Source organism: Drosophila miranda, chromosome 4, assembly GCF_003369915.1.
Source record: "Drosophila miranda strain MSH22 chromosome 4, D.miranda_PacBio2.1, whole genome shotgun sequence".
Lineage (NCBI taxonomy): Eukaryota > Metazoa > Arthropoda > Insecta > Diptera > Drosophilidae > Drosophila > Drosophila miranda.
Genome location: NC_046677.1, coordinates 8,746,951 through 8,759,652, shown reverse-complemented (window position 1 = coordinate 8,759,652; position 12,702 = coordinate 8,746,951). Strand labels below are relative to the sequence as shown.

Genomic DNA, 12,702 nt, shown 5'->3' with positions numbered 1-12,702 from the left:
CTAAGATTTCATCTCGTTCAGCTTTAACCGATTAACTGGTTAAGGATTTCGCCCATCATCTTTCATCCATCCTCTATCTCTCTCTCACCCGTATCCCCCTCTGAGCATTGAACTACCAAAAATGTGTGTGCTGGGTGCTGTGTGCTCTGTGGATTGGTTTTTGTGTTATCAAAACAAATTGCACTGCCAGTAGCAGGCGCAGTAGCTGTATATGGGGGGACACAGGAAATTTTATTTGGCAACCCCACCACTTAACCTGGACCCATGCCCGAAAAGCCCACGCCCCAAAGTGCCAGACCCAGGCCACAATCCTATGCTCTCTTTACACCTTGTCTTGCCCCGGGATGATGTCGGTTCATCCCACATAATGATGATGCGCAAGTGTCGCGTGCACCTTTTTGCCTGATTTGGTGGTTGGAGCACCACCACCACTACCAGCGGAAGCGATGTATTAGCCGAGTGTGTGTGCGGTGCCTGTGGTTGTTTTGGGGTGGAGTGTGGGAATGCCTGCAAGGAGATTGCCCATAAAAATTCCATAAAGATAGCGATTTATGTATGAAAGCAGCAATGGCAAAAAAAGGGTTGCCCCAAGTCGATGCGTAAATTGATGTGGCTTCTGTGGCTCTGTGGCAGTGCTTCTTCTCTTCTGTGGGTACTGCTGCCACTGCCGCTACTTCATCGTCATCTTTTTTTCCTCTGGTGATGCTCTGTAATGGCATTTCTCTTCTCCAGAACGAAGGAACATCAGCAGCATCATCAGCATTTGTTGCTGACATTTTCGCTACTTAGGGGAGTGCGAGATTCCATTTTTTTTATCAGATTCCTGGAGGATGATGGGAGGGGGAAGTTCTTTTGTGTGGGGTTTAGTGTGGAAATGATTTGCAGGTGGTTATTAATCAAATTAATGTGCTTATTGATAACACATTTCTTCTGAATGCCTTTCCATAATGTTGTGTCGCTTCAGCTCCGCTCCGCTGCTGCTGTCGTTGATGTTTGCCGCTCCCTCGCTCTCGCTTGCTCTTTGCCACTTACGAGTAGAAGACACATCCCGGACAGGTTACACGCACATTTTACAAGCTTTTAAAAAGAGATTATCTTATCCCAACAGGAACACGAGGCCGCACTTAATAGAAAACCAATTCCAGAGTTACAAAAATTTATATTCAAATCGAAACGCAACGAAAGCGCCGCTCAATAAAGACGGGAAAGTGTACGTAGAACGATTCCAAAAGCATTGGTAAACAAATTCCAAATTCCGATTCTGTTCCACTCTTGAAATTGAGACATCAAATTGTGGTCAGATGATCAGGGAGGTGATCACGGTGGAGAAAACCACTTAAATCACCTCAGCGACAAGCGGGAGATAGCACACAAAAAAAGAAAGAAACCCGAAAACAAATCAAGTGCCCAGTCCGGCCTGTAGGGAACCTCTTCGAATGCATTTCCCCCCTCTACCCCACACACACACATCCATGAATCGGAAGGCAGACTGATTTATTTAGAGAGACTAATTATATGAGATGTCTGTTTCGGAATTAGATGCCGGACAAAGGGTAAAACAAATGACGACATCAGGCCGTAACAAAAACTGAAACAAGGCAAACACGTTGACAGCCAAAGTGCATCTTTAATTTCTGGATCGTTGTTGCTGGTGGCTGTTGCTGGTTAATGATGATATGACCATGATGATGGGCCACGGCCTAGTGAGCAGTCAACTCTGACTCCAGCTCCAGCTCCAGCTCGTATCTGTAGCTTCGGGTGCAGCACGCGATGTCCAATTCAAACGCCAGTGGAATAGAAAATGCAACAACAGCGGTGCAGAGTGGACCGTGCCCCACTGGCAAACACACACACAGACGGCAGTGGCTGGCAGGTTGACAACTCAGTGAAGCGATTGACAGAGAGGTGGGGCTGTTGGTGGTTGGAAGGAAGCAGCCGTGACAGCAGCAGCACAGAAATATATGTAGATAGGGAGTTATATGAGTTAGGGAGTTATACCGTCCAATATTCAGGAAAATTATACTATATTAAGGTACGCCAAATGTCGAATTTTCCAAAATTTAATCTTTCAAACATAGGTACTTGTTTCCATAGAAGCATACAGTCGGACCAAAGACAATATTAACAGTAATATAAGTAACGCAAATACATTTTGTTGATACACGATTTTTCAGTGTCGTCTTTGAGAGTATTGTATCACAGGCAGTACACTCAGAGACATAATTATTTAATTATTTATATACAAAAATAGTACTTATTTAATAAAAATCACTTTGATATAAACATAAATGTATTAAAAAGTCGTACATTTGGAAATATTAATAAAAATATGAAATATATTATTTAAGATCTGATAAATCTTTATTTCAACTTTGCAAAAATTTAATTTTAATATGAAAAAATTGAATTTAAATATGAAATATATTTTATTTTTGTATATTTCGAAATATTTTTAATTTAAATATACACTATTTCCACTCTAGAAAAAAATCTGTTGATCCAAATGTTGTAATCGAAGAATACATTTTTAAATTTCAATGCTTTTTTCTGGGTATATGAATTGTATCCCAATACTTTTTCTTATATTTTTTTAATATTCGATTCCATAATTTATTCCATTATGCACTTCCCTTCTGGACTGCATTGCGGCACGTATTGGCACCAGACAGCAAACAGCAGACAGGGCACTGTCCCAAATCAGAAACGGGTGCTCCCCCAGCACCCCAGGGCCTATAGGATAGGCAAGCCCTCGGTTCAATAACTCAAGTGCGCAAACAACTTAATTAGCAAGCACCAACAGCAGCAGCACACGAGAGAGCGAGCACACACCAAGACCAAGACCAAGAATGTTGAGGGGTAAGGTAATTAATTTCGAACGCATGCCAAAGCACCAATCCAATCCAATCCTGGTTGCTGTCCACCCGCTGATTATTATGTGAGTCCCAGTCTCAGATCGTCTGAGGCTTTTTTCAGAGCTCTGCTTTTTTTGTGGGTTCGCCTACACGACGACGACGACTCGTAGGGGTTTTGGGGGCACCTCGAAGCGTTGGCGGTGCGTGCGTTTTTTGCCTAATTAATGGCGGCAATTTGTAAACGTCGCGAAATGCGCGAAAATGTATTTGCCAAATGTGAGGCAGGCTGTGGCAGGCTTGGTAATAAGAAACTGGTATGGAATGGGTTCTCCGACTGGATCCCTAGGTTGGTGGACTGCAGTTGGCTTTTTAAGGCGTTGATTGATCAGCAGCCCAAGCAGAATCAGCAGTTGAAACGATCATCATGATGGGGGAAAAAGATGATGATGCTTTGCATGCTGATGAACTTCGATGGAGGATCGTTTGCCACGTAGCGTGAAAAAATTAGCGACTGGCATACATAAACAGCACGCGAGCGCCATAATCCATAATCCATAATGTCACCAAGTGTCGATCGGTTGATCGTCCATCGCTGATCGTTGATCGCCGAGCCTAATAATGTTGTCTGTCGCGCTCGTCAGTTCAACGGCTTGTGTGACACATCAAAAAATGTGAGAGCAGAAAAAAAACCACTCTGGAGGAGAAATGTGAATTGAAATGATTTACGAGGCAATGCGCCCGAGACAATGGCAATGAATAATCTTGAAGGTGATTTTGGGATATAGGGTTGCGGTTGCCCGTTGCCGCTTGATCTTGCCCGCAATCCCAGCCAGAAATTTATGGCCCCACCATAATTGTCATAATTCTCTGTATGGCCAACAAGTAGCTACTGCTCCGAAGAATTTGCCGGGTATCCAGGGATCCCACAGAGGGACACCAGCTGGGCTACCGTTTAAATTTTTTGATAAGGGACAACGACGCCACATGTGGCCGAAACGAAGGCGAAATCTCTGCAACAAGATCGCAATTAATTCACGCGGATAAATCTTCAAGTGCTAACTACATGACAACAACAAAGTAGTTACACTTCTTTTTAACCCACACAGAAAATCACGAGCATCGGACTCTTTTTTCGGTATCTCTCTCTCTCTCTCTCTCTCTCTCTCTCTCTGTCTCTCTTCTCTGATTGCATTCTGCGGCTGCGAAGGAGTCTGGGTCTACTATCCTCAGAGGAGGAGTCTCCAACTGCCTTTCTGGTGTCTGGTTCGTTTAATTTCAATTTGTTGCCGCTGCAAAATTTATGATGGTTATTAGCAAAAGACGTGCGGCCAGCACATTCCTCATCATGATGTTGTTGGGTTTCCTGTCGGCATGCCACCACCAGGATCCCATCCGCCCCGCCTTTGCTACCGAAAACTCCATTTTCTGCACGCCTGCGCAACAGCCTCCATGTTGCATGGCGGTGCATGCGGTGGCAATGTTTACTTGCCACAGACAAATTTCATTGTAACTTGAGTAACTTGGTAGTGGGGCTGCTCTTGGCTCTTTTGGCTTTTTGGAGTTGTATGGTGTGGCACATGTAGTCGCCTTTGTTGCCTGTTGCCTTTTGCCTTTGGCTGCCGTTTGTCTAGGTAATTGCGTTTATAGTTTGTCATGTTGTTGGCTGCTCTTCTGGCTGCTTTTGCTATAGTTTTATTTGGAATTGCGAGTGGCGCTTGTTCAGGCTTATCAAGATCCCTCCCCGCTGATTGATGGTCGCTCTGATATGAAACATAAGTCTCTGGAGCTATATGCTGTTAATTGTGACTGTGACTTATGGCATAGCTCCTCGATCGTTTCCCCAAAAATTTGATGGTTAATAAATTATTTAATTAGCGCTAATTAACATTTCACTGGCACACATGATTGCTACGTGGACGCACACTCAGCTGAGGGATCATCACTCATAGACATAGCCGCGTTTTCGGGTCTTGGCGTCTTCAGGTATTCCCCCAACTTTTTACCGAGTGTGACAAATTTTGGGTCCAGGTTCGGGGATCTCGGTGTGTGGCTGGAGTGGACGATCGACAAATGCGCTGTTTACCTGCAGCAACACGCACGCGGGAGTTCTTGGAGAGAACCATCCAAGAATCCATTAAGTTGTTAATCATATGCGCGCGAGTGAGGCTCCACTGAGCCGTAGCTCTACCACGGTTATCCTTATTGGACTGGGTATCCTTTTTTCCGACACCGCCACCACCACCGCTGCATGCAACAATTAATATGCGTCCAGCGATCGTAATCAATTCTCCCCGGACCCAGCCCCAGTCCCAGCCTCATAGTCATCGTAGTGCGTCGTCGCCAGAGCCAGGCCAGGGCCAGGGCGCTGCTGGTAACCCGAACACGTGCGGGTCATTAGTCGCAGTCACGCATTTTGAGCTCACTCCGAGCTCACTCCAGCCGAGTCGAGTCGAGTTGTCCGGTGTCCGAGTTGTGGATGGAGTGTTACAGCCAGCAGCGCCCCCGCCTTCGAAAGCCCACCTTCGAAACCCACCTCCATATCTACATCCATAACCATCTCCACACTCCACACTCTGTGGCATGTCCGTTTCGTTCAGTTTTAGTCGGAAATGATTTTGTACGCTTCGTTCAACTTGGATTTTTAGGTTTTTTTTTTTTGTTTTTTTGGCGCTTTGCCGCTAAATTTTTATGAGTAGCTGGAACTCAGGAAACTCTTCTTCTGCTTGGGCCTCGGCTTCGGCTTTGTTTGGTTTGCCTTCATGGGTTCTAATGAACCATGGCCAGCCATGCAGGCCGCCCAGTCCACACAATTATTGACTACCGATCCAGTACGACTGTACTGGAAGGGATGGAGGATCGATGCGGGAGCTCAAAGCTTTCACAGAGTAGCTTAGCAGCAAATGGGGATAAATTTGAAAGAGAAAAAACGAAGAGCGGAACAGTGGCAGACATTAAGTTTCATAAAGTGCGGAAACCAATTTGAAAGAAATTATGGAACAATTTCTTAAAATATACGGCAAGAAATATTCCGAACACTTAATGAGTCTGGCACAATAATTTAGCCCCCTCCAGTCACCAGGTCACGTGTGAGGAAATAATGCAACTAAAAGCAAACAATTTAGAATCTCATAGACCCTTTTCCGGGGGAACCATCAATGTCATATTCACGCCACAGCTGGGACAGAAAAAAGGACGGACTGCTGGATGGATAGCCTGTGGCATGGCATTTCCTTGCGCATTTTCACGACATGGCTAACTGCCAAGGATATAATATTGTGTGTTATGGGGCCTGCCTGTGCACCATCGTCGGGACGAAGCTTTTAACCTTTAAGCTATTTTTTGTAGTTTTCGATTAATGGACACACTAATGCACGCATTATACCGTCGTCTCTGGGCCCGTCCCGAAATTGTGCTGGCACGTGCGGGACAAATAGCGACAAATGTGTTATGACGAATAAACAAACGGTGGGGGAAAAGGTAGAGGGAATCAAAACTTATATACATATATTTATTACCAATATCTGACAACAATTTATGCGGCCATTAACAGCGGCAATACAACGTGTTTATTTCAACATTTTGAAATGCCATAAAAAAAAAATAAATATTAATAATTCGAAAAATCAATCAAAAATTCAAGGCATGTCCCCGTTCTATGGCTCTCCTCTTGGACGAATTGCAAAAAGTTTGCCCATAAGCCGATAAACTGTTCATTAATTCAAACACCCACGAAAAATATCAGTCACCCAGAGACCAAACCGAACCGAACGAACAAAAGACGGTCTCCACAATAATACCATAGATCATCTGTGCCTCTGGTGCGATTTTGTGTGTGGGCCTTCAGTGGGTCAGTGTGGGGATCTCATAGGAAAGTGATAGTAATTGATCTGTAAATGGAATATTTAGATTGAGATAATGCAAAATGGATAATAGGTGGCTGTCTCCTTTGAAACCATATTAAGTCATCAATTTTGAATAAGTTCTTATACCAAGAACAACATTTATTTTTCTGACATGAACAAACAAGAAACAAAACGACCTGGCGGTAAAGAGATAGATTATAGCTTGTAAGCTACTCTGCGAGAGAGAGTTTGCTATAAAAAAAATTATAATTTATTGCCACCAAAAGTTTATACATTCAACAATTGAAGAGGAAGCTGGGCTCGCTCCCCAACGGCGACAGGTGGCATGCAAATTTATGCCACTAATAAAAAATGTTTGAATAAATAAATTAGCGAAATTCCGGAAATTGTAACAAATTAACATTATAGCACAAATGTACCAGTATGTACAATAATTAGTAACGCTGTGTCGGACAGTTCGGGTCGCTGGGTGGGAAATAGTAAAGTAGTAAGGCGTTGTATATTGTTAAATAATTAGAACAGGCGTAGCCCTCTACATATGATTCCACAGCCGAAAGCTTTGAGAATAAAGTAAAAATCGGTTGGAATTTTTTGGATGGAGTTTTGAATGCATTTCCTTTCCCATTTACACACGGCAGCAGCAGGTGGCATGAACTCGGCATCTTTCCACGCGTTGTAAACAATTTTTTTGATTAAAATTTTTATTTTTGGAAAGACTTATGCAAAGTACAGTGGGTGTGTCTGTATTTAAACAGCTGTTTCTTCGATTGTTCATTTATTTACTCGGAGAGTATGGATATATGGATCTTTTCTTTGTCGGGTGACGATCTAGGAAACAGAAGCACAAGTCGCCGAATCAGAAGGTGTTATACAATAACTCATAAATAACAGGGTACAGCTGAGGGGATATATGCCCAGGGGCTGGCACATTAACAGGCAGCAGGCCCCCTTGTATCATGTCAGAGATAAGGGAAATGCCCAGAGAAAGTCATGCACAACTTCCGTTTTTGTTCGGAGTTGGACATAATTACACGACTTTCCCCTCCCCGAAAGATACAAGCTCCATTTGAGCTTCCGTTATGGGTGGAGTAAACCCTCCCTGCCGCCGCTCTGTGGTAGCCCCCGAAAATTGCATTATTAATTGCTTGAGCTTTGATTTATCTAAGAAGCCACCCCCTATACAGGGATTGGAGGGGTTTCAACCCTTGGAGCAGCTCTCTGCAATGTTTAATTGTGGAAATGAGAAATATGCGGAAGCGTTGACGATTCCGCTCCAGTGTCTACTGCACTTGTCGCATCACTTGATGGCAGGCAGACCCCACCCCCGGCCCCCGGCCCCAAGTCCACAGTCCCTAGTACCGGCACCGTCTCCGGCACAAGCCTCCCATGCCTCCCTCGTTAGCCCGTCATGTCAGAGGCATTGTGAGCCCTCTGCCAGTGCCCAGGGCCTGTGCCTGTGTCTGCGTCTAGCCATCAGCATCTGTAGCTGTCTGTTCCACTCCCACATGTTGTCTCGGCACTTGCCTGCGCTCCCTCCCAACAATCCCTATCCCCACATACACACACTAAATGACACAAAAATATGGGCTTAACCGGAAACGGATGTATTATCTGCGCTAACTGCGCTGCCACACACAACATTCAGTGAGCCAGTGCCAGTGCCAGTGCCGTGCTACTGCCATACCAGTGCCGGGGCTGGGCTCCGCTCTCGGTTCTCGGGTCGTGGAACTAATAGAATATTATAAATCGTACCCAAAAGCACGTAGAATGAGACAACCTGTACGTCTGTATGTCTGTCTGTCGGTCTGTCCGTCTGTCTGTATGTCCGTCTGTCTTCTCCACTGACCCACGGATGACAGTGGGATGCCGTGCTGCCCCTACTCCTCCTCCTCCAGTCAGCAGAGTATCTCGGGGTTCGGTTCTCTGTTCTCGTTCGTTACGCTTCTGTAAGCATTTTGGCTTGTGCTTTTTGCGGCATGCAAAATTCCGAAATAGAGTTAGGGCCTGCCTGCCAGTGGATGAATGAATGGTGGGAAGTGGAGAGAGGCGAGGTGAGGGTGAGGTGGTCACTGCCGTTAGTTTTGTGGCATGTGTGTCATCTTTGTGTGTGTGTTCCATGCCTGCTCCACTGCATTCGGTTGCATGTCGTTGTCGAGCACTTCCCTGACGCTTTCACTTTCCATTGTACATTGTACAAATTCTATAAGAATGTTATGGATGATATTTCGACTATAATATTCCCCCTAATCCCTTTTCAAAATATGGGAAAAGTGAAGATACGAGCATCGATCAGATTTTAATTGGATTTAGAATGATTTGGCATAGATTGGTGTTCTGTAACCTAAAAATGTGGATCTATGTTTGGGCTCCCAGTCTCTAAGACTGAGATATTCACATAAAAACGGACATTCCCTCAAGGAAATTATGGATGCTTTGCACGAAAACCATATAAACCCTCCTTTTTTTAGCAAAGGGGTATACAAAATCCACTTAAGGTGCAAGTACAATGACCTGAAGCATCACATATCCGCATATATTTTATATTTATATTTGTATATCCCTATATTAAGCTCAAGGATGCCTCAATCAGATCAATAATCCAATCAAGAGCAATCTGAGGAGTAGTAGGAAAAAACTTTAACAATTTAATTGGCATCTCAAGGGGTTAGCATCGGAAAGAAGTAACCATATCTATTGCATTCAGGGGACAGCTGCCATATGAGCCCATTTGCATGTCTTTAGCCAGGATCCAGGGATAAGCGTAGCCAGCTGATTGAGATTGAGTCATTTACACGAACAATGCCGTGCCACTGCCTGTGAAAGTGATCGGGATCGGGATCGTCGTGGTCGTCTTGATCGTGGCCGCAGATGCGTCTGTGTAAATGTATCTCAGAGATGCCTCTTTTTCTCTGCTGTATATCCTTGTATCCTTTGCGTGTCACTCAAGCGATCTACCAAACAACAACAAACAATATCTGGGAAGGGAGGGAAGCTAAAGGAGTAAGCAGCAGCAGCAGCATCCTTTGTGGCTTCCGTTTTCTGTTGGCTTTGATCGCGCAGGCTACTTAGCATTTTCCGTTTTTCTATTCCTTCTTTTGTCCGCGGCCTCGATTTTCGCATGCCTCGATGCATTTTCCGCGCGGCCAGGCCAGCCCGCACGGACAATGGGGCTCAACTTTCAACAAAAATTTGTGTGGCATAATGCTTATACTCTGCTGGCGAACAGCGGGAAAGTTTACAGATCGGGAATTAAGTATATGTAGATAGAGATATAGCCAGTGTCTTTTGCTTTCTTTGTCTTTCTAAAGAGCTTTTAAAAAGAAAAAGATCTTATTTTTACCAGCATTTTAATAACTTTCTATTATTATTATTATTATTTTTTTTTTTTAATGATAGTGTTATATAACGGCTGATGTTGGTGTAAAAAGAGAAAAAGAAAGACATATATTGCGAAAAAAAAAACAGTAGCAGACAATACGTAGGTCATTAGAAGGAAAGGGGATAAAGAAAGTACAAGAATTAACATTAGAGCATAAATAGTGGTCGAAATTTTAAGACAAGTGCGGGAAAGAGAGATATGCGGACCACATCTATGCTTAAACTTTAAACACTTTAACTGATAAATAAAACATGCCTAAGCACGGTTTTTATTGGATTTTTTAAATGAACATAATATAATATCATATATATAAATAATAATAATAATAAATATAATAGTTGTACATTTTATAACCATTTTCAGAAACTTTTAAACCAAAAATAAAGTCAAGTTCGCTATCATTCGGATGTTTTGTAAGTCTTAAAATCGAAATGCATCGTTTGAATGGGTTTTCCATCTTTGAGAGATCGATTTGAACAGCTTTAAGTGCAAACTGAGGTAGATTTAAAATTAAATAAGCATTAAACACTTAAAACACCGAAAAATGCAAATTTATCGATTAGATGCATTTATTTAAATGATATGAAACCAGATTTCGATTGCAGCAGCATTTTCTGGTAATATCGAAAAACTTTCAATTCCATTCGGATAACGTCACGGGGGAGGACTCTGCTTTAAGTGTCAAAATTTTGTGTGTTGCTCTTACGCCCTATCGAAAATGCGTCAATCCATTCCGATCCATTCCAGACGCTATTGGGTGGCCTTGAGGCCTGGCCTCCACCACCTGCACCACTTCCCACAGCCAGTGCCACAGACGCGTCCGAATTTCTGGAATTGCCGACAGGCGGAGACTCAAGAGCAAGGCCAGCGGAACAACCAACCACAGTCGCAGTCCATTGGGTCAGTCGAAAACAGACAGACCTCTTTTGCAGCGCCTGGGTCTGTGTCCGCGGCAGCTGACGATGATCCAGGGAGACGAGTGGAGTTGTTTATGCGACGATGCTATATGTCGGCTGGGATGATGGTGGCCGTCGCATCCTGGCAGTGGATGATCATGTCGCTAACGCTTACGCCGAATGTCCACTATGTATTGGCCGGATTTCTCTGCCTGCTGGTGGCCTTACTTACGCTCTTCGTGCTAAGCATCTTTGTGCGGCTGCGGAAGAACTTCTGGTTCAGTTGGACTCTGGCATCGATATTCGTGGAGCTGACCACGATGGGTGTGAGCCTGCTTCTGGTAAAGCTTACCCTGACGACCGCTAACCTGACACTTATTGTCTCCTTGACGCTGCTCGTGTTTTGCTACTCGCTGGGCGCCTGGGTGCCAATGTCCCAACTGCCCGGAGAGATCACGATGTGCATATGCCTGATCGCTTTCTCGGTGTCGAGCATCATTGTGACTTGGCTGTACATAGCCTTTGATAGTCCTGTATATCATTCTATATACTTTTCGTTGTTGTGTGCGATACTAGTACCCGCGTCCGTGTACAATGCAGAGATCGTTCATGGCAGACGCTACTATATGCCGCCACATGAGTTTGTGTATTGTGCCATTTCGGTTTATGTCCATGCCATAATGTTCTTTGTGTCTATTTATTTTCTTATGTATCCACATGAAATGGTAAGGAAATAAACAAAGTCCTTACGAAGCTCTTTTTATTAATATCATTATATTTATACCCGAAAACGCAGCGTCGTAGAGCATGACCATATCTACTAGATTGCCGAATCTGGATCAGATCGGATCATTATTGTATCCGGAAAGAACAAATAAATCTTCAGTGGCTACGGAAACCCCTTTCAGCGCCCCCTGGCCGAGGGAAGTGTGATATAACGGCTGATGTTGGTGTAAAAAGAGAAATGGAAAGACATATATTGCGAAAAAAAACAGTAGCAGACAATAGGTAGGTCATTAGAAGGAAAGGGGATAAAGAAAGTACAAGAATTAACATTAGAGCATAAATAGTGGTCGAAATTTTAAGACAAGTGCGGGAAAGAGAGATATGCGGACCACATCTACCCGCATTAAACAAAAAATCAATTCCGATAAAAGACATTTATCGGCATTCATCCACTGCGATTCACCCGCTTACGTATCATTACCGATAAAGTATATTTTATGGGTTACATAAATCATAAGCTCATATTTATACATATATACTGACTTAATACCGGGTATAAAAGTAGATCCACTGCCCTTGCCGCGTCTAAAAACTTGCTTCTCGTTCTTCAAAGAAACAAAGATTTTTAAATTTATAGTTTGCTTTATGCAACAAATCAATTTCACGGACTAACCACACTCGGACACTGCGACGAAAGATGTAAACGATACATAAAGCCGAAGCTTCATTGTTCCGGCTGTACAACGTACTTTACTTACATTCGGTAGTTTTCGGTTTACGGATGGAATGCGATGATGGAAGTCAGGGAACTCCATATTGTGGTAAAGGCATGAGTAATATTCGCGGATGTAACTGCGACGGCGGGTGTAGAAAATGATGGATCATATTTTTGCCAAATACGTTATCTTCACGTAAGACACAGCACATACAACAAAACACAATACGTAAAACACAATCTACATGCTAGTACGACTTCCATTTGCGGA

At 43.6% G+C, this 12,702-nt stretch overlaps 1 protein-coding gene across 1 annotated transcript; it reads left to right on the top strand.

The window, feature by feature from the left end:
• Positions 1 to 10,730: 10,730 nt before the first annotated feature.
• On the top strand, positions 10,731 to 12,183 carry LOC108164096. Its single transcript, XM_017299684.2, has 2 exons — positions 10,731 to 11,715; positions 11,787 to 12,183. Exons 1-2 carry the CDS (start codon positions 10,813 to 10,815, stop codon positions 11,799 to 11,801), a joined length of 918 nt encoding a protein of 305 aa, XP_017155173.1. The 5' UTR covers positions 10,731 to 10,812; the 3' UTR covers positions 11,802 to 12,183.
• The last annotated feature ends 519 nt before the right edge of the window (positions 12,184 to 12,702 follow it).